At 43.2% G+C, this 22,012-nt stretch overlaps 1 protein-coding gene across 8 annotated transcripts in view; it reads left to right on the plus strand.

Moving 5' to 3' along the window:
• Positions 1–22,012, plus strand: part of LOC134348231 (leucine-rich repeat and calponin homology domain-containing protein 1-like) — a 431,827-nt gene that overhangs the window by 282,825 nt on the left and 126,990 nt on the right. For all 8 annotated transcript variants that reach the window (XM_063051296.1, XM_063051301.1, XM_063051300.1 and 5 more), the window contains exons 10-12: positions 2,489–2,546; positions 6,884–6,970; positions 15,733–15,781. In XM_063051296.1, the coding sequence (XP_062907366.1) occupies positions 2,489–2,546; positions 6,884–6,970; positions 15,733–15,781 (194 nt within the window). The remainder of the gene's footprint in view (positions 1–2,488; positions 2,547–6,883; positions 6,971–15,732; positions 15,782–22,012) is intronic.

The following is a 22,012-nucleotide window of genomic DNA, read 5'->3' on the forward strand; positions in this document are numbered from 1 at the left end:
GAATAGTGTTACTTACAAAATAACTGCGAATAAAAAAGTGCTACAGCCCACAAATATAAAAGTACTGAGACAGTACAATACGGAAGCAATACTGCTTAGCGCTGTGATGAGAGGTTCAGCAGTGTCACAGCCTCAAGGAAGAAGCTCTTCCCGTGCCTGCTGGTGCAGGAGCGGAGGCTCCTGTAGCACCTACTGGATGGGAGGAAGGTAAGAAGTCCATGGTTAGGGTGAGATGCATCACTGATAATGCTTTTCGCCCTGCCCAGGCAGCATTTACGGTAGGTGTTCTCAATGGTGGGCAATTGGGTGCCGATAATCTGCTGGGCAGTTTTCACCACACGCTGGAGTGCTTTGCAGTCTGATACGGGACAATTGCTATACCACACTGAGATGCAGTTGGTGAGTATACTCTCAATGGTACAGCAGTAAAAGTCCGTCAGTATCCTGGGACAGAGGTGAGCTTTCTTCATGCTCCGCAGGAAATAAAGGCGCTGTCGCGCCTTTTCGATCAGGATGGAGGAGTTCAGGGACCAGGTGAGATCCTCGGAAATGTGGACACCAAGGAATTTGAAGCTTGATACACACTCCACTACAGTTCTGTTGATGTAGATGGGGACGTGAGTGTGACTCCTGGCATGCCTGAAGTCCACAATGATCTCCTTGCTCTTCTGGATGTTAAGGGCCAGATTGTTGTCGGCACGCCACGCAGCCAGGTGCTGGACCTCGTCCCTCTAGGCCATCCCGTCATCCCCTCTGATCAGACCAACCACCGTGGTGTCGTCTGCGAACTTGATTATGGAGTTAGAACCATGTACAGGAACACAGAAATGCAATTGTTCAAAGATTAACTGCCCATTCCGGCCTCAAAGTCGACAATCTGCTCAAATCTTCCAGTTTAAGAAGGTGCTGCTGAAAATATGTGACAGCTTGCTGGTATATCAGAGGCAAGAAATATGACTAAAACATTGCTGATAACACCTTTGCTGATCAGAGATGAGTTACGATTATAAACATTGCTAATAACACCTTTTCTGAAGCAAATTGTGGTCAACTATCAAAGCAATCAATTGAAGAATCTGATTTGAAGGTTGGCCATGCGGGAGCATCACAAGGTTGGAATGTAGCGTGTTCAAGATGTGGTCACAGACTTAGCTCATATTGCTGTCGCTGTTGGAGTGAACGATTTAGACCAGAGTCAATGCGGAAGAGTTTCGATGGCTGTCCACTTAACCCAGGTGCAAGGTTGAATTGCTCCAAGTGCCGGGTTGATTTGGTGAAATCAAGAATGGTTTTAGGCTGTGACGTCTGGGTGTGTCGCTGTGCCAGAGTCCGGGCACTAGAGTGAGGCACTACTCAGTGCTTGGACGATTTAAAAGCTGGTCAGGATAGACTGGAAAGCCTGAATGCAGAAGCGAGGGTCAGGCTCACCATCACTTTCTCACAATGTTTATTCCTCTCTCCAGTGGCTATGAGTTTTGCCCTGCTAATATGATGAATGAGATCGATGCTTGGGCCTACTACTCTGGCTGCTCCGGAGAGCGGATCTAAGGACTCAGTCTGTTCGGAATGCTGTTGTTTGCATCATGTGTGTTTTTTTTTTCCTCTTTCTCTTGGCAGTGGTTATGGTCTTTCTTTTTTTGTAATGGGGTTCTTCAGGTTTCTTGCTTTGTGACTGCCTGTAGACAAACAAATCCCAAGGTGTATGATTTATACATTATGATAATAAATGTACTTTGATTTGATTGAATATATCAATTTTGAAGTGGTTGGCCAACCACTTTATTTATTAGAAGAAGCCTTTCAATCAGGGGTTCCCAGCCTGGGGTCCGTGGACCCCTTGGTTAATGATAGGAGTCCATGCCATGAAAAAGGTTCCGAACCCCTGCTTTAAAGCTTGAATCAATGTGCTGGACTTCAGGCCAAGCAGGTAGTATGTTTTCTGGGCCCTGAGATCTTTCCTTCTACCAGACTACATACATTCCAAAACACAAAGATGCTGGGATCAAAGCAGCACTCACAACTCGCTGGAGGAACTCAGCAGGTCATGACGAAGGGTTCCAGCCCGAAACGTCGACCGATCTTTTCCACGGATGCTGCCCGACCTGCTGAGTTCCTCCAGCGTGTTGTGAGTCCTACAAACATTCCAGGTTGAAGATGGTAGAAAAATCAATATCTTCTATTTTTTGTCCTATTCACATTGTAAAAAGCAACTGTTATAATTAAAAACTCTTCTCCCAGTGAGTGGTTCCATAGAAATAAAATAGACAGCTGTAACAACCAAACACTCATTTATATCTAAATTATCTTGTTAACCTCAAACTGTTACAAAAATTGCTGCTTGGAGGAGACTTTTTCTCCCAGTGATCAAATATTTTAATGAACATACCCAGGTTTAACAGGGAATTATGAAACAGTATATGATTGTCAGTCAATGTAATCATGCCCTCAGATCACGTTACTATCTTTCTTGTTGCTTTAACACAGGCAGAGGAGCCTGAGGAACCGCTGATAATTGAGGAAGATTCAAGTTGGACAATAGGACGAATGTTAGTGATTTTTTTAATGTAATATTTGTTCAGAAATGTTCAGTTAATGTTTCAATAGACAATAGGTGCAGGAGTAGGCCATTCAGCCCTTCGAGCCAGCACGGCCATTCACTGTGATCATGGCTGATCATCCACAATCAGTATCCTTTTCCTGCATTCTCCCCATATCCCTTGACTCTGCTATCTTTAAGAGCTCTATCTAACTCTTTCTTGAAAGAATCCAGAGAATTGGCCTCCACTGTCTTCTGAGGCAGAGCATTCCACAGAACCACAACCCTCTGTGTGAAAAAGTTCTTCCTCAACTCCGTTCTAAATGGTCTATCCCTTATTCTTAAACTGTGGCCTCTGGTTCTGGACTCCCCCAACATCAGGAACATGTTTCCTGCCTCTAGCATGTCCAATCCCTTAATAATCTTATATGTTTCAATCAGATCCCCTCTCATTCTTCTAAATTCCAGTGTATACAAGCCCAGTCGCTCCAATCTTTCAACATATGACAGTCCCGCCATCCCGGGAATTAAATTCATGAAAGTATGCTGCACTCCCTCAATAGCAAGAATATCCTTCCTCGAATTTGGAGACCAAAACTGTACACAATACTCCAGGTGTGGTCTCACCAGGGCCCTGTACAACTGCAGAAGGACCTCTTTGCTCCTATACTCAACTCCCCTTGTTATGAAGGCCAACATGCCATTAGCTTTCTTCACTGCCTGCTGTACCTGCATGCTTACTTTCAGTGACTGATGAACAAGGACACCTAGATCTCGTTGTACTTCCCCTTTTCCTAACTTGGCACCATTCAGATAGTAATCTGCCTCCCTGTTCTTGCCACCAAAGTGGATAACCTCACATTTATCCACATTAAACTGCATCTGCCATGCATCTGCCCACTCACCCAACCTGTCCAAGTCATCCTGCATTCTCATAACATCCTCCTCACATTTCACACTGCCACCCAGCTTTGTGTCTTCTGCAAATTTGCTAATGTTACTTTTAATCCCTTCATCTAAATCATTAATGTATATTGTAAATAGCTGCGGTCCCAGCACTGAGCCTTGCAGTACCCCACTAGTCACTGCCTGCCATTCTGAAAAGGACCCATTAATCCCTACTCTTTGCTTCCTGTCTGCCAACCAATTTTCTATCCATGTCAGTACCCTACCCCCAATACCATTTGCTCTAATTTTGCCCACTAACCTTCTATGTGGGACCTTATCAAAGGCTTTCTGAAAGTCCAGGTACACTGCATCCACTGGCTTTCTTAGTTACATTCTCAAAGTTTCTAGTCCTTTCTGCAAAATCATACTGGAAGTCAGTTCCGTATGCGTCATCTTACATGCAAAATGCAACCCGAGTGTATCTTCATCTGTGAAACCGTAGGTGGTTGCTAGAAACACATCATTTTGACTCTGTACAGGTCAGGAACGTTACCAAGGACCTTCAACATGCTGCCTTAATAGACAGTGCTATGAAATGTCAATGGACAAGCTCTCCTATAATGTTATCTTCCTGTTCAACTTGTGTTTTGCCTGCCATTGCAAAGGTGGATGTTGCTCTTGTACAAAAATTGGATCACAGTTTCCTGTCTCCGATGTTATAGTACCGGGCACTGGAATGTAAAAACCATAAACCATAAAATATAGGAGCAGAATTAGGCCATTTGGTCCATTGAGGCTGCTCCGCCATTTCATCATAGCTGATGCCATTTTTCTTTCAGTCCCAGTCTCCTGCCTTCTTCCCATATCCCTACATGCCCTGACCAATTAAAAATCTATCAACCTCTGTCTTCAATATACCCAGTGGCTTGCCCTCCACAGCTCCACAACTGCCTGTGGCAACGAATTCCACAGATTCGCCACCCTTTAGCTACATTCTAAAAGGACGCCCCTCTATTCTGAGGCTCTGTCCTCTGGTCTTAGACTCTCCCATCAGAGGAAGCACCACTCTAATGAGGTCTTTCACCATACTGTCAACATCCTGAGTCCAGCATCTGCAGCCTTAATTGTCTTGACCCATAGAAGAGTGTGCATATGGAATATACTCGAGTGAACTTGGCTATGTGACACACAATGCAAGTCTGTGCACAAGAATGTATATGGTGTCGATAAAAGGCCGGCAATATCATGAAGGGTCCCACCCACACTGCCTATGGACTAATCTGTTGAGGTTTTCTTTTCTGGGGTGAGGAAGTTGCACAGCTCACAGAATGGCAGCTTTAAGAGAGCTGGGTTCATTTCTGCCTTGGAACCTTGGATTGTGGGAAATGCATTGTATTGGTGCAAATGAGTGTTGACTCAACAGGCTGAAGAACGGAGTGACTCATCAAGGCTGTATGACTCTGGCTGCATGACAGCCTTTAGCAAGTTTGAAATATACATGTAACATAAATCTTAATGTTGTTCATGTAGGAGGTAAGGTGAGTGAGTTTGCAGATGAGATAAAAATGTGTGTTGGTAGTGGGGAAAACGGTTTAAAGTCTGCAAGATGATACTGATCCCAGAGATCTGAGAGAGGTTGCTGAACAGATAACTGATACATTGGTTATGGTCTTTCAAGAATCACTTGATTCTGGCGTGGTTCTGGAGGACTGGAAGATTGCAAATGTCATTCCACTCTTTAAGAAGGAAAGAAGGCAAAAGAAAGGAAATTATAGCCCAGTTAGCCTAACCTCAGTGGTTGGGAAAGTGTTGAAGTCCATTATTAAGGATGAGGTTTCAGGATATTTGGAGGCTGATGATAAAATAAACCAAAGTCAGCATGGTTTCTGAAAAAGGAAATCTTGCTTCATAAATCTGTTAAAGTTCTTCAAGTAAATAATAAGCGGAGTGGACATATGAGAGCTGTGGATGTAATTAACTTGGATTTTCAGAAGGCATTTGATAAGGTGCCATACAAGAGGCTGCATAACAAGATAAAATCCCCTGGCGTTACATGAAAGATACTGGTATGGATAGAGGAATGGCTGATAACCAGGATGCAGCGAGTGGGAATAAAGGGAACCTTTTCTGGTTGGCTACCAGTGACTAGTAATGTTCTTCAGGGGTCAGTATTGGGACTGCAGCTTTTCACATTGTTATTTAATGATTTAGGTCATGGAATTGATGGCTTTGTGACAAAAAGTTTGCAGATTATGCAAGGTGTAGGTAGTGCTGAGGAAGTAATGCGATTGCTGCAGAACTTAGACAAATTGGAAGAATGGGCAAAAAAAGTGGCAGATGGAATACACTGTTGGGAAATGTAGGATAATGCATTTTGGTAAGAGGAACAATAATGCAGACTAATACCTAAATGAGAAAATTCAAACGTCAGAGGTGTAAAGGGACTTAGGAGTCCTTGTGCAAGACTCCCAGAAGGTTAATTTGCAGTTTGAGTCTATGGTAAAGAAGGCAAATGTAATGTTGGCAGTTAGTTCAAGGGTAATAGAATATAAAAACAAGGAGATAATGCTGAGCCTTTATAAGACACTAGTCAGGCCTCACTTTGAGTATTGTCAACAGTGTTGGGCCCCATATGTCAGAAAGGATGTGTTGTCATTGGAGAGAGTCCAGTGGAGGTTCACGAGGATGATTCCGGGAATGAAGGGGTTAACGTATGAGGAGCATTTGGTAGCTTTAGGCCTGTACTCACTGGAATTTAGCAAAATGCGGGGGGTGGGGGGGGTGCAGGATCTCATTGAAAACTACCAAATGTTGAAAGGATGCGGAGACAATGTTTCCTCTGGTGGGAGTGTCCAGAACTTGAGGGTACAGTCTCAAAATTGATCCAGTATTACATGCATTTGTTGGAAAAAGTATGTGAGCCTTTTCAGTAACTGGTGTGTCTCCCCCTTGTACAGCAATAACTTCCACCAAATGTTTCCGGTAACTGTTGATCGGTCCTGCACGTCAGCTTGGAGGAATTTTAGGCCATTCCTCCTTTTACAACTGCTTCAACTCTGGGATGTTGGTGGGCTTCCTTGCATGAACTGCTTGCACAACATTCCTATAAGATTTCTATAGGTCAGGACTTTGACTCAGCGATTCCAAAACACAAATTTTCTTCTTTTTAAACCATTCTGTTGTTGATTTACCTTTGTCTTTTTCATGCATGTTACAAACGTTTGTATGAGCGTTCCATGTAATTAGTCATCATAGTGATTCATGGAAAGGAGTAATGCTAACATGTCCTGTGACTGGTGATGTGCAGGCTGTTCAAAACTAGTGAGCGCCTTATTGTAATCATTGCTGTGGCTCAAGAAGATAATTCATTCACATTTGTGAAGAGCAAGTTTTTATTTAATCTAATTTTACGAATCGAAAAGTCAGATTTCCAATTTTAGTGGTGTGTTTCTATTACAGACCAAATACAGATGACCATCTGTACAGTGAGCCAGAGGTGGCAGGACATATGAGTTCTCCAGAAGGCATTGTGCAGGAAGAACAGAGGTACTGTTTTGTAAAAGTCACAGCACTTTGCCTTTATTTATTTCTAAGTCTATTATTTCTTCATTTCCCTATGCTTTCTATTTTCAGTTTATCTGCAGGGTTATCTCTTCACCTTCATTTATTCATTCAAAGAACTTTACAGGCTTTCTATAAAGTTATATAGATTATTTTTTGATCTTGCTGTTTAAGTGAAGCCTCTCAGTAAAATTTTTCCTTGTCAGCAGTTTATTAATAAGAGCAGCTTCTGTCAGCTGCAGAAAGTGCTGAAAATACTCAGTAGATGAGCCAGCATCTGCAGAGTTTTGCTTGCTCCATTTCTAGTCCACTGTATCCTGAGACAAACTTCCTTGCTACATATGACTCAACATATTTTAATCAGGCCACCTACATTCTCATCCAAGTCATTTATACACAAAGATCCCAGAAAAGATTCAAGATTCAAATGCACTTATTACCAAAAGATGTATAAATTATACACCCTTGAGATTTGCTTGCTCGCAGGTAGCCAAGAAACCCGAAAAAACCAAATTAAAGAAATAAAATTAAAAATAAAGACCAGCACTCAATGCAAAGTGAAAGAGAAAAAAATACAAATTGTGCCAACAATTCAAGTGAACAGAAGTATTCTGAACCAAAATGAGTCCTTGGATCTGAACCCCACGGCAACATGGATGTTGCCCAAAGTTCATCACAATAACGGGCACAGGGCACAGAGCTTCAGTACCATGGAGAACGAGCAAAATTGGCTCTCATCCCGGATCCCAACTCCCTGCCTTTTCAGTTTATCTGGGCCAGTGTTTAAATAGTCCAAGCAACAGAACAGTGAAAGGATCTGGCGCCCTGGAGAGAGGATTGAAGATCGCGGAGAGCAAATGAAAATAGCTCTCACCTCTGAGCTGGGCTGGTGTTTAAGTTGTCTAAACAGCAAATCATACCCAGCACTAGGACCCAGGCACTGCTGTTGGAAAGGCTCTGGGCCCAGATTTTGCCACCCTGCAACTCGCTCCAGGCCCAGATTTTAGAATATAGAACATAGAAATCTACAGCATGTTACAGGCCCTTCGGCCTACAATGTTGTGCTGACCATGTAACCTACTCTAGAAACTGCCTAGAATTTCCCTACTACATAGCCCTCTATTTTCTTAAGCTCCATCTTCCTATCCAAGAGTTAAAGACCCTATTGTATCTGCCTCTACCACCATTGCTGGCAGGGCATTCCATGCACCCACCACTCTCTGTGTAAAAAACTTACTCCTGACATCCCCCTTGTACCTACTTCTAAGCCCCTTAAAACTATGCCCCTTCATGTTAGCCATTTCAGCCCTGGGAAAAAGCCTCTGGCTATCCACACAATCAATGACTGTCATCATCTTATGCACCCCTATCAGGTCACTTCTCATCCTCCATCACTCCAAGGAGAAAAGGCCAAGTTCACTCAAGGCACGTTCTCCAATCTGGGCAACATCCTTGTAGATCTCCTCTGCACTCTCTTTATAGTATCCATATCCTTCCTGTAATGAGGTGACCAGAACTGAACACAGTATTCCAAGTGGGGTCTAACTAAGGCAGTATATAGCTGTAACATTACCTCACGGCTTTTGAACTCAATCCCATGGTTAATGAAGGCCACCACACCATATGCCTTCTTAACAACGCTGTCAATCTGTGCAGCAGTTTTGAGTGTCCTATGGACATGATCCCCAAGATCTCTCTGATCCTCCCCGCTGCCTTACCTTTAATATTCTATTCTGTCTTCAAATTGGACCCACTGAAATGAACCACTTCACACTTATCTGAGTTGAACTCCATCTGCTACTTCTCAGCCCAGTTCTGCATCCTATCAACGTCGCACTGTAACCTCTGACAATCCTCCAGACTATGCACAACACCCCCAACTTTTGTGTTATCAGCAAACCTACTAACTCACTCTTCTACTTCCTCATCCAGGCCATTTACAAAAAATCACAAAGAGGAGGGGTCCCAAAACAGATCCCTGTAGAACATCACTGGTCAGCGACCACCATGCAGGATACAAACTATCTACAACCACCCTTTGCCTTCTGTGAGCAAGCCAATTCTGGATCCACAAAGCAAGGTCTCCTTGGATCCCATGCCTCCTTACTTTCTGAGTCAGCCTTGCTTAGGGAGCCTTATCAAATACCTTACAGAAATCCATGTACACTACGTCCACTGCTCTATCTTCATCAATGTATTTTGTTATATCCTCAATACCTGCCCTTGACCAAGCCATGCTGACTATCCCTAATCAGATTATTCAAATGCTCATAAATCCTGCCTCTCAGGATCTACTCCAACAACTTGCCCACTACTGAAGCAACTCACTACCTAAAAGTGCAGTGAAAGCAGAACCCCATATGAACCAGTGCCTGGATGAGGACTTGACCAAGGATTGGAATTGAAAAGAAATGGCCACTTAGGTTAGCATGGACAGTGGGTCTAACAGCTACCCCCACAGCTTCCAAATGTCTCTGGCTCAATGATCAGTGCAACCTATGTTACTTCCAATAACTCCTGTGTCAGCGAGGAATCCAGTTGTTTTAAACTATTCTGAATTTTAATTTGCCTTCACCTTAATGGGAAGATTCCATAGCTTAAGGCAAGCAGAGAGTGTCTCTTTAGTGAAGTACAAGAATTTACAACAACATGGGCCAGGGTGGAAGGACCATGTCCTTATCATTTGACAAGTTTACTTTTGTCCACTCCTATATTAAACATCTCAAACATTGAGATTTATTTTACTTTGTCATGGAAGACTTTATTTCAGCCTTCTTGGGCATTCTAGGTTATTTCACAAGTGATCAGTCATACACGCCAGGAGGTTCCAGTGTACATTCTGAACTGGGCTGATTTTAGGTCATAATTGACCTCTGTGCTTCAGTAAAGATGTGGACAAAATGTGCTGTTCTTCTGGAACAGAGAAGCTGCTGCTGCTGCAGATTGTCATTGCGTGATGGCAGGTTCAAGTTCAGCTTCTATCACCATTTGGCAGCCTTCAACTTTTGAGGAAAATCCGTAGTAAAATATGAAGGGCAGGAAGTCACTAAGACGGTAGGTATAATTTTTTCTCTTCATAACAAGGGGAAAAATATAACCAAGTTGGGTCTCTGCATCATTCGTCCTGGCCTCTGGAGTACTAGCCTAGTAATTAACTTCTGTGCCACCAGAGAATACAATTGTGACCTAATTGGTGAGTTGAATAATTGAAATAATCTTTGTCCTATGTATGCTGTGCCTTACTCAGCTAGAGCAGGTATCCTGTGTGTATCTGAAGTTGCCAGTCATTCCTGAATTCATGGAGTCTTACAGGTTGGAACAGACCTTTCAGTCCACGCAGTCCATGCCAGCCAAGATATCCATCAGATTTAGTTCCATTTGCTTGCATTTGTCCCTTATCCCTCTAAACGTTTCCCTTCCAAGTGCCAAATACTTCATCTCAGAGGTGGAAAAAGTGATTAAATGTTGTGAATGTCTTTGTTTCCATCATCTTCTCAGGTAGTACATTCCAGAATCCAATCATCATTGGCCAAAAACAACTCTTTCTCAGTTCTCATCTAAACCTCTTACTCATGATCTTGAACCAGTGCTCTCTAGTCTTAGACACCTTTACTTTGGGGAGTAGTTTCAAAGGTTCATTTATTATCAAGGTGTACAACTCTGAATTTCTTCTCCTCCAAGCAGCCACAAAACGAAGAAAGAAAAGAAAGGCACCACGATCATCAACCCTGTAAATCCCACCTCCCCGCATAGAAGAAAACAAACAAAAACGGAACAGACAAATCCCTTCTTCTGCCCAAAACTAGAACAAGATGGAACAGGCACATTAACCTATTTATGCCTTGATAGTTTTGATATCTTTATCAGGTCCTCCCTTAGCTTCTTTCGCTCCCAAAGAAAGCAACCTGTCAGCTTTTCAGGCTTCTCCTCATAACTGAAACATTCTGTCCCAAGTAGAGTGTGGACTCAGGGTAATATATCAGATGCACATCCCACATCACATGCATATCCCTCCCCACCTTTGGTGCAATGTACATGAGGCACTGTCTTAAGAAGGCAAAGATCCCCACAATCTAAGCCGAGGCAGCAGAGACAGGATCGTCACGAGTGTGGACCAAGTACGTCCAGAGGGGCAGATAGTCAGACAGTGTATCCATCCTTTGCAAACCCTTCAGTAGTTGCACAGACACCTGAAGAGCAGACTATCTGTTGGATGGAAGCGACCAACAACTCTGATAGAGGCAGATGCCCAGTTTTTAAGGTCACCAGTGGGAGATGATGCTTCAGCACTGTTGGCCCACCACCTCGAGGGAGTCTTGATCATAAACAGGCCAAAACTCCCGAAGACGGGTGGCAGATCAACTGATGATCCCACTGGTGATAGCATAGCACAGTTAACATCTTAATCCAGGCGTATTTTCAATTCAATTCTGTTATTCCATGGATTCCTTTCCTGCCATTGGGCAGGAAGTCCCACACCACCTGGTTCAAGAACAGCAGTCTCTCTTCAACCATTAAGATTCTTGGACCAACCTGCACAGTCCTAATTACTGCCTTAGCATTACAACCCTATGACTACTTTACAGTATACTGGCGTAAGAGATTCTGCAGAAGCTACAGATCTTGAGCAACGGGCAGAAAATGCTGGAGGAACTCAACAAGACAGGCAGCATCCATGGAGGGGCATAAACAATCATAGAACAAAAACATAGAACATAGAATAGTACAGCTCAGTACAGGCCCTGTGGCCCACATTGTTATGCTGACCCTCAAACCCTACCTCCCATATAATCCCCCACCTATTCCACGCACCAACCACTCTCTGAGTAAAAAACCTTCCTCTAATATCCCCCTTGAACTTCCCATCCCTTACCTTAAAGCCATGTCCTCTTGTATTGAGCAGTGGTGCCCTGGGGAAGCAGGCGCTAGCTATCCACTCTGTCTATTCCTCTCAATATCTTGTATACCTCTATAATGTCTCCTCTCATTCTCCTTCTCTCCAAAGAGTAAAGCCCTAGCTCCCTTAATCTCTGATCATAATCCATACTCTCTAAACCAGGCAGCATCCTGGTAAATCTCCTCTGTACCCTTTCCAATGCTTCTACATCCTTCCTATAGTGAGGCGACCAGAACTGGACACAGTACTCCAAGTGTGGCCTAAACCAGAGTTTTATAGAGCTGCATCATTACTTCGCAACTCTTAAACTCTATCCCTCGACTTATGAAAGCTAACACCCCATAGGCTTTCTTAGCTACCCTATCCACCTGTGAGGCAACGTTCAGGGATCTGTGGACATGTACCCCCAGATCCACACTACCAAGTATCCTCCCAATCGAAGGATTTTGTCCCAAAATGTCGACCGTTTATTCCCCTCCATAGAATACTGCCTGACTTGCTGAGTTCCTCTGATGTTTTGTATGTGTTGCAGTATAACTGGGCTCTTTCTTGTTATAATTATGTTCTTTCTTGTAAAAGATGTATATCATTCATTTAATTTATGCTTTTTATATGAAAGCACTGCTGAGGCCTCGCTTGGAGTATTGTGAGCAGTTGTGGGCCCCTTAGAAAGGATGTGCTGAAACTGGAGAGGGTTCAAAGGAAAGAGAAAAGAAGGAGATTTCAGAATTAAAGAGCTTGTTATATGAAAAGTGTTTGATGGCTCTGGGCCTGTATTCACTGGAATTCAGAATAATGAGGGATGACCTCATTGAAATCTATCGAATGGTGAAAGGCCCTGATAGAGTGGATGTGGAGAGAACGTTTCCTATAGTCGGAGAGTCTAAGACCAGAGGACACAGCCTTAGAGTATTAAATTGAATTGACTTTATTACTTACATTCTTCAAATACAGGAGGAGTAAAAATCTTTACGTTACGTCTCCGTTCAAATGTGCAGTTATCGTAATTTATAGTGAATATTATGAACAACAGGACAGTCAATATAACATAGAAATACAGTAACGTCAGCATGAATTAAGCAGTCTGATGGCCTGGTGGACGAAGCTGTCCCGGAGCCTGTTAGTCCTGGCTTTTATGCTGTCCTACCGTTTCCTGGATGGTAGCCCCTGAAGCAGTTTGTGGCTGGGGTGACTCAGGTCCCTAATGGGCCCTTTTTTGCACACCTGTCTTTGTAAATGTCCTGAGTAGTGGGAGGTACACATCTACATCTACCGCTCGCTGCAGAGTCCTGTGATTGAGGGAAGTACGGTTCCCATACCAGGCAGTGTTGCAGCCAGTCAGGATGCTCTCAATTGTACCCCTGTAGAAAGTTCTTAGAATCTGGGGTCCAAACCAAACTTCTTCAACCGTCTGAGGTGAAAGAGGCCCTCTAGTGCCTTTTTCACCATACAGCTAGTGTGTACAGACCACATGAGATCCTCGGTGATGTAATGCCGAGGAACTTAAAGCTGTTCACCCTCTCAACCCCAGATCCATTGATGTCTATAGGGATTAGCCTGTCTCCATTCCTTCTGTAATCCACAACCAGCTCCTTTGCTTTTGCGACATTGAGGGAGAGGTTTTTTTGACACCACTGTGTCAGGGTCATGGTGGAGCAGCGTCAATGGGCCAAATGGCCTAATACTTTTCCTGTGTCTTATGGTTTTATGGAATGTTGTCTATCTGATGCTGTTTTCTTGTGATATCACTAACAAGTTTTCATTACGCCTGCATACAAATCAAATGAAAAGCTTACTTGTGCATGACAATAAACTCGACTTTCAGTTTATCCATGCAGCATCTGACAAATCTCCTCTGTGATCTCTCCAAAGCAATCATATCCTTCCTGAAGTGTGGTGACCAAAACTGTACTCAATATTCCATATAGGACTAACCAGTGATTTATAAAGTTGTGCTAAGGCCTCCTTCCTCTTGTATTCTGTGCCTTGCTAATGAACGCAAACATTTGATATTGCATTTCCACCACCCTGTCTATCAGTGCTACCACCTTCAGAGATCTTTGGACTTGCACGCAAGATTCCCGTATTCCTTAATATTCACTCGGGTCCAACAAGGAATGGTACAAGCACTACTCTTATTAAAAACTGTGAACTGATTCATTTCACATTGATCAGTATTAAATTCCATCTGCCTGTTGTTCAATCTATCTTCAATATCCTTCCGTTGCCTAACATGTCCCCCTCACCTTCTACAACACCGCCAAGTGGTAGTCATCTGCAGACTTACTAATCATTGCTCCTACATTCACATCTAGGTTGTTAATATGCATGGATAGCTTTAAACTCTGACTTTGTTTTTACACGATTAAATTAACTGGTCATCTCCTTTGATATTTTAGATACTTTTCTTTTGTTTTACAGATTGCCAAAATTAATTATTAAAAATAATTATGCACTGTACATTTGCTTAAGTACTCTTTTTAGTTATGGCTTGTTTTTGTTCTGATTATTGTGGTTGGCTGATTCTAACCTTTATATAAATTGTATTATGTACAGTACGTCAGTGATGTCTGCACATCATGACTTGTTTGTGTTCAAGAGTATTGTATCCATTGTGATAGTATCATACTTAGGGCATAACACAGTTGGGGCAGGCCATTAATTGACAAGGAACCTATTGGGGCCAACCTTATTAGTGGCCAGAGAGCAGTAAGAGGCTGGGTATCTTGTGAGTAACTTGCTTCTTGTCACTCCAATTCTTTTCACCACCTACAAGGCACAGATTAAGAGTATGATGGTACACGTACTGCTCGACTGTGAGTACAAATCCAACAACCTCTAAAAAGCTTATCACCATCCAAGGCAATACTGTCCACTTGGTTGGTTTTCCACACACCACTCACCCTACAGTTGCATTCCTGCCAGCACCAGTGCCCAGTGGCTGCAGTGTAGCCACTAAGGCTTCTCCAAATCCACAATCTCTCCCAACTAGATGTCAAAAGAAATAATTGGTTGGATCACCAATGCCTATGTTTCCTGTAAATATATTGCCAGTGTATCACCACTAATGGATCTAAATCTTGGAACTTCCTTTTCCACTTGCATTCAGTGGTTAAAATTACAGGGTTTGTAATCTAGAAGCTTGCATGAACAATGCGGAGAGATAATTTCACATCCCATCCTTAATTTTTAGTACAGTTAATAATCAGTGGTAAAATAACCAGAAAACAATTGGCTTGTTTAAAAACCAGTATGAGACACAAAGACCCTTTATGCCTCAATGTGACTCCAAAGTAGTTGATTCCTAGCTGATCCCTGAAGTGGCCCAACAAGTCAGTCAGTTCAAAGACAAAAACAAAGCAGACATTACCTGACCTACTCGGTGCCTCAAGCATCTCCTGCTTTTGTATCAGATTTTCTTCTGTAGTAGTTTTTTGCTTCAATTTCAATTTAGGAGCAAATGGGGGAAGGGTTGTAAATGCTGATCTTGACAATTGACTAAATATCTGCTTCCATCGCCAGCCCTGACAGTGCATTCCAGGCACCCACTGCTTTTTGTATTAAAAAAAAATTGCCACACACACCTCCTTTTAACTTGCACCCCTCCCCCCCACCACCTTGAACACATGCCTCCTAGACATTTTGACACCCTGGGCAAAGGATAGCAGCTGAATGACATAACCTTATAAACTCCCACTGTGATTAAAATTCATGGAATTTGATCTTAAATTTTGTTCTATAGTTTGATGTAACATGTGTCCTTTTGTTCTACTGTATTATGTTTTGAGGCCCCTAGTTTTAATTCAGATACCACAACTAACATTGTACTAAATGTTTTGTTTTATTGCAGTGATGAGACACCAAGCATTTACCTTTCAGCGAAGATCTCCAGTTACCAGGTGAGCAAAAAGAATATGATCTCTTATTGATGGAATAAAGTACAGAATAAATTAGCATTAATATTGATACCACATAGCAGTAATCGGAATGTATGGGAACTCAAAGCCTCTATGCATCCACTATTCCCAGTGTCATGCTTTGCAAAAATTGTGTTGATAGTGGTTGGAACGCTTCAACTGTTATCATTAGTTTAGCTGACTTTAGGAATTATCTAGAGTATCTCCTACTAATTTCTGTCCAGTATTATACCTGAATAAGGATGAAATACAGTGCAGCTAAAATGCCTAACGCAGTTGAATAATCTGCTATTGTGTCATTACTTCAAGCCCTCACTAGGTTATGGCAGGGTTCTGTTCCTGAGAACTGTTTTGTATCTCAAACAGAATCCGGCCAACTGGCAACATACTGGTATTTAGGAGATACAGGAGCAAATTTTGGCCATTTGGTCCATTATGTTTACTCATTTCTTCAATCATGGCTGATTTTTTTCAACCCCATTTTCACACCACCTTCCTGTTACCTTTAACTCCTTTAATAGTTCATCTCTGCCTTAAATATACCCTATTACTAGATCTCCACAGCCCTCTATGGCAATAAATCCCACAGATTCTCTTCACCCTCTGGCTGAAGAAATTCCTTATCCTCTTAGATATAAAGGGACGTCCCTTTATTTTGAAGCTGTGCCCTCAGATCCTAGACTCTCCTACTAGTGGAAACATCTTTTCAATGTCCACTGTGTCTGGGTATTTCAATATTTATGTTTCATTAAAATTCCCTCCCCCATCCGGATGAGCAGGCCCAGAGACGTCAAATACACAGGCCAACTAAGGTCAATGTGTAGTTGAAGAAAAATGGGCTTTCAATGCCACCAGTCTCTAATACCATTAATATTATACATCAACATACACATCTTGTCCACAGTGAGATCAGGTTTGTGGAATAAGTTTGCATGTAGTTTCCATTTGAAATATGCATGGTGGAATTTGTATGTGGAATGAGAATGAATACTAATGATGTACATTATCATTGGATTGAAATTACTTTACCACGGGTGCACACTTTCCCTTGCCTATTACTTAACTTTACCTGAAGCTGTATTCATCCTGAACCTCTGTCAGCAACAAGCTGTATTGTAGGACTGCATATTTATTTAGCAAGCAGTTCATTATGTTGGTGAGTAAGTCAGTTTGTTAAACTTGAGTTTGCTGTGTTTCTATGTATTATGTATGGTATCACTTCATCTAGCTGTACACAGAGAGAAGATTTCCTTATTCACATGAAATTGCTTAACACAAGTAGATAATGTGGTAAAGATGGTGTTACGGCATACTTGCCTTCATCAGTCAGGACACTTGAGTATAAAAGCTGGGAAGTGATTTTCTAGCTATATTAAACTTCATCCACATTTGCAATATTTGGTGCAGTTCTGGCTGCTGCATCACAGGATGAATGTGAAGACTTTGAAGATGGTGCAGAAGAGGTTTACCAGACTGTTGCCTGGATTAAAGGTATCAGCCAGACATTGAGAGGCTGAGGAGAGACCTGATATAATTTTATAAAATTATGAAAAATATAGATAGGGTAGATAGTCTTTTTCCCCACCAGGTGTAATTGCCAAGTACAAGAGGGCATTGCATTAAGGCATGTATGAGTTGTGGAGGGGGTTAGTTCGAAGGAGTCCTGTGAGACAGGTCCTTTTACACAGAGTGACTCGCTTGGAATGTACTGTCAGGAGAAGTGGAGGAAGTAGACACATTCGTAGTCTTTAAGAAACACTTAAAAACATATGAACAAGTAGGTAATTAGGGGATATGAACCATGTGGACATCAGCCAGTTAGAACAGCGAGAAGAGTTTAAAAGGAGACAGTTATTTCTTCAGCGGTTTGATCAAGGCACGACTGCGCAAGCACATGGACATCAGCCAGTTAGAACAGCGAGAAGAGTTTAAAAGGAGATGGCTTTATAGAGGGGGTGTTCGAGGAACAGGCGACGGAGTAGAGGGAGGCAGAGTAGGAGGGCTTTGGTTCAGCGGAGCTTCAGCGAAAACTGGTCGAGGCGAGGTAGGTTGCCTGTGTAGAATACAGACAGGAAGTACGTGTGTGAGGCCAGTGTTCTGTACTCGGTGTCAGATGTGGGAAATCCTGGAGACCCAGCCTCCTGGACAGGCACATCTGCACCAGGTGCATCGAGCTGCAGCTCCTTAGGGACTGCGTTAGGGAACTGGAGATGCAGTTCAATGACCTTCGTCTGGTCAGGGAGAGTGAGGAGGTGATAGATAGGAGCTATAGGCAGGTTTTCACACCAGAGCCTCAGGAGACAGATAAGTGGGTAACAGTCAGGTGAGGGAAGGGCAAGAGTCAGATACTAGAGAGTACCCCTGTGTCTGTCCCCCTTAACAATAAGTACTCCTGTTTGAGTACTGTTGGGAGGGACAGCCTACCTGGGGGAGGCAACAGAGGCCGCACCTCTGGCACAGAGTCTGGCCCTGTGGCTCAGAAGGGTAGGGAAAGGAAGAGGATGGCAGCAGTAATAGGGAACTCTATAGATAGAGGGTCAGACAGGCGATTCTGTGGACACAGGAAAGAAACACAGATGGTAGTTTGCCTCCCAGATGCCAGGGTCCGGGATGTTTCTGATCGCGTTCATGATATCCTGAAGTGGGTAGGTGAACAGCCTGAGGTCGTGGTACATATTTGTACCAGCGACATAGGGAGGAAATGGGAGGAGGTCCTGAAAACAGACTACAGAGAGTTTGGAAGGAAATTGAGAAGCACGACCACAAAGGTAGTAATCTCAGGATTACTGCCTGTGTCACATGACGGAGTATAGGAATAAAATGAGGTGGAGGATAAAGGCGTGGCTGAGGGATTGGAGCAAGGGGCAGGGATTCAGATTTCAGCATCATTGGGACCTCTTTTGGTGCAGGTGTGACCTGTACAAAATCAACAGGTTGCACCTGATCCCAGGGGGACCAAATCCTGGCGGGGAGGTTTGCTAAGGCTACTGGGGAGAGTTTAAACTAGAATTGCTGGGGGGTGGGAACTGAACTGAAGAGACGGAAAAAGAGGCAGTTGGCTCACAAATAGACAAAGCTTGGAGACAGTGCAAGAGGGAGGATAGGCAGGTGATAGAGAAGAGTGATAGAGACCGATGGTTTGAGCTTTGTCTATTTTAATGCAAGGAGTATTATGAACAAAGAGGATGAGCTTAGAGCGTGTATCAGTACTTGAAGCTAACATGTTGTGGCCATTACAGAGACTTGGATACCTCAGGGGCAGGAATGGTTACTTTGAGTGCCAGGCTTTAGATGTTTCAGAAAGGACAGGGAGGGAGGCAAAAGAGGTGGGGGTGTGGCACTATTGACCAGATATAGTGTCATGGCTGCAGAAAAGGAGGAAGTCATGGAGGGTTTGTCTACAGAGTCTTTGTGGGTGGAAGTTAGGAGTAGGAAGGGGTCAATAACTCCACTGGGTGTTTTTTATAGACCACCCAGTAGTAACAAGGACATCGAGGAGAAGATAAGGAGACAGATTCTGGATAGGTGTGATAATAAGTGTTATCGTTGTGGGAGATTTTAATTTCCCAGACATTGATTGGCATCTCCCAAGAGCAAGGGGTTTAGTTGGGGTGGAGTTTGTTAAGTGTATTCAAGAAGGTTTCTTGACACAATGTGTAGATAAGCCTACAACAGGAGAGGCTGTACTTGCTTTGGTTGGGAAATGAACCTGGTCAGGTGTCAGATCTCTCAGTGGGAGAGCATTTTGGAGATAGTGATCACAATTCTATCTCCTTTCACCATAGCATTGGAGAGAGATAGGAACAGACAAGTTAGGAAAGTGTTTAATTGGAGTAAGGGGAATTATGAGGCTATCAGGCAGAAACCTGGAAGCATAAATTGGGAACAGATGTTCTCAGGGAAATGTACGGAAGAAATGTGGCAAATGTTCAGGGGATATTTGCGTGGAGTTCTGCATAGGCACATTCTAATGAGACAGGGAAAGGATGGTCGGGTACTTGAACCATGATGTAGAAAGGCTGTTGTAAATCTAGTCAAGAAGAAAAGAAAAGCTTACGAAAGGTTCAGAAAACTCGGTAATGGTAGAGATCTGGAAGATTATAAGGCTAGCAGGAAGGAGCTTAAGAATGAAATTAGTAGAGCCAGAATGGGCCATAAGAAGGTCTTGGCGGACAGGATTAAGAAAAATCCTAAGGCATTCTACAGGTATGTGAAGAGCTAGAGGATAAGACGTGAGGGAATAGGACCAATCAAGTGTGACAGTGGAAAAGTGTGTATGGAACCGGAGGAGATAGCAGAGGTATTTAATGAGTACTATGCTTCAGTATTCACTATAGAAAAGGACCTTGGTGATTGTAGGGATGATCTACAACAGACTGAAAACCTTGAGCATGTAGATATTAAGAGTCACTGGGACCGGACAAGATGTACCCCAGGCTACTGTGGGAGGCAAGGGAGGAGATTGCTGAGTCTCTGGTGATGATCTTTGTATCATCAATGGGGGCGGGAGAGGTTCCGGAGGATGGGAGGGTTGCAGATGTTGTTCCCTTATTCAAGAAAAGGAGTAGAGATAGCCCAGGAAATTACAGACCAATGAGTCTTACTTCAGTGCTTGGTAGGTTGATGGAGAAGATGCTGAGAGGCAGGATTTATGAACATTTAGAGAGCCATAATATAATTAGGAATCGTCAGTATGGCTTTGTCAAAGGTAGGTGTTGCCTTACAAGCCTAACTGAATTTTTTGAGGATGTGACTAAACACATTGATGAAGAAAGAGCAGCAGATGTAGTGTACATGGATTTCAGCAAGGCATTTTACAAGATACCCCATGCAAGCTTTATTGTGAAAGTAAGGAGGCATGGGATCCAAAGGGACATTGCTTTGTGGATCCAGAACTGGCTTGCCCACAGAAGGCAAAGAATGGTTGTAGATGGGTCATATTCTGTATGGAGGCTAGTGACCAGTGGTGTGCCTCGGATCTGGCCTGGGGCCCCTACTGTTCGTGATTTTTATAAATGACCTGAATGAGGAAGTGGAGGAATGGGTTAGTAAATTTGCTGATGACGCAACGGTTGGGGGTGTTGTGGATAGTGTGGAGCGGTGTCAAGAGTTACAACAGGACATTGATAGGATACAAAACCTGGCTAAGAAGTGGCAGATGGAGTTCAACCCAGATAAGTTTGAAGTGGTTAATTTTGGTAGGTCAAATATGATGACAGAATATAGTATTAATGGTAAGACTTTTGGCAGTGTGGAGGATCAGAGGGATCTTGGGGTCCAAGTCCATGGGACACTCAAAGCTGCTGCACAGGTTGACTCTGTGGTTAAGAAGGCGTATGGTGCATTGGCCTTCATCAGTTGTGGGATTGAGTTTAGGAGCCAAGAGGTAATGTTGCAGCTATATAGGACCCTGGTCAGACCCCACTTGGAGTACTGTGCTCAGTTCTGGTCGCCTCATTACAGGAAGGATGTGGAAACCATAGAATGGATGCAGAGGATGTTGCATGGATTGGGAAGCATGCCTTATGAGAATAGGCTGAGTGAAGTCGGCCTTTTCTCCTTGGAACGACGGAGGAGGAGAGGTGACCTGATAGAGGTGTATAAGATGATGGGAGGCATTGATTGCTTGGATAGTAAGAGGCTTTTTCCGAGGGCTGAAATGGCTAGCACAAGAGGGCACAGTTTTAAGGTGCTTGGTAGTAGGTACAGAGGAGATGTCAGAGGTAAGTTTTTTACCGAGCCTGTGGTAAATGCGTGGAATGGGCTGCCAGTGACAGTGGGGGAGCCAGATCCGATAGGGTCTTTTAAGAGACTCCTGGATATGTACATGGGGCTTAGAAAAATAAAAGGCCATGGGTAACCCTAGGTAATTTCTGAAGCTAGGACATGTTCGGCACAGCTTTGTGGGCCGAAGGGCCTGTATTGTGTTGTAGGTTTTTCTGTGTTTTTATGGAAAAGGGTATAGTCAACATTTTGGGCTGAGACCCTCCACAGTCTTGATGAAGGGTCTCGGCCCAAAACATCAACTATACTCTTTTCCAGAGATGCTGAGTTCCTCCAGCATTTTGTATGTGTTGACTTATTCATTGAATTAGTGAATTTTTCCTTCTCATTGAATTAGTGAATTTTTCATTCTCATTGAATTAATGAATTTTTGTGCTGGGTACTGTGACAGCCCTAAAGAAGGTTTTTCCATGTAATTTATTGTGGATT

This window comes from Mobula hypostoma, chromosome 6 (genome assembly GCF_963921235.1).
Source record: "Mobula hypostoma chromosome 6, sMobHyp1.1, whole genome shotgun sequence".
Lineage (NCBI taxonomy): Eukaryota > Metazoa > Chordata > Chondrichthyes > Myliobatiformes > Myliobatidae > Mobula > Mobula hypostoma.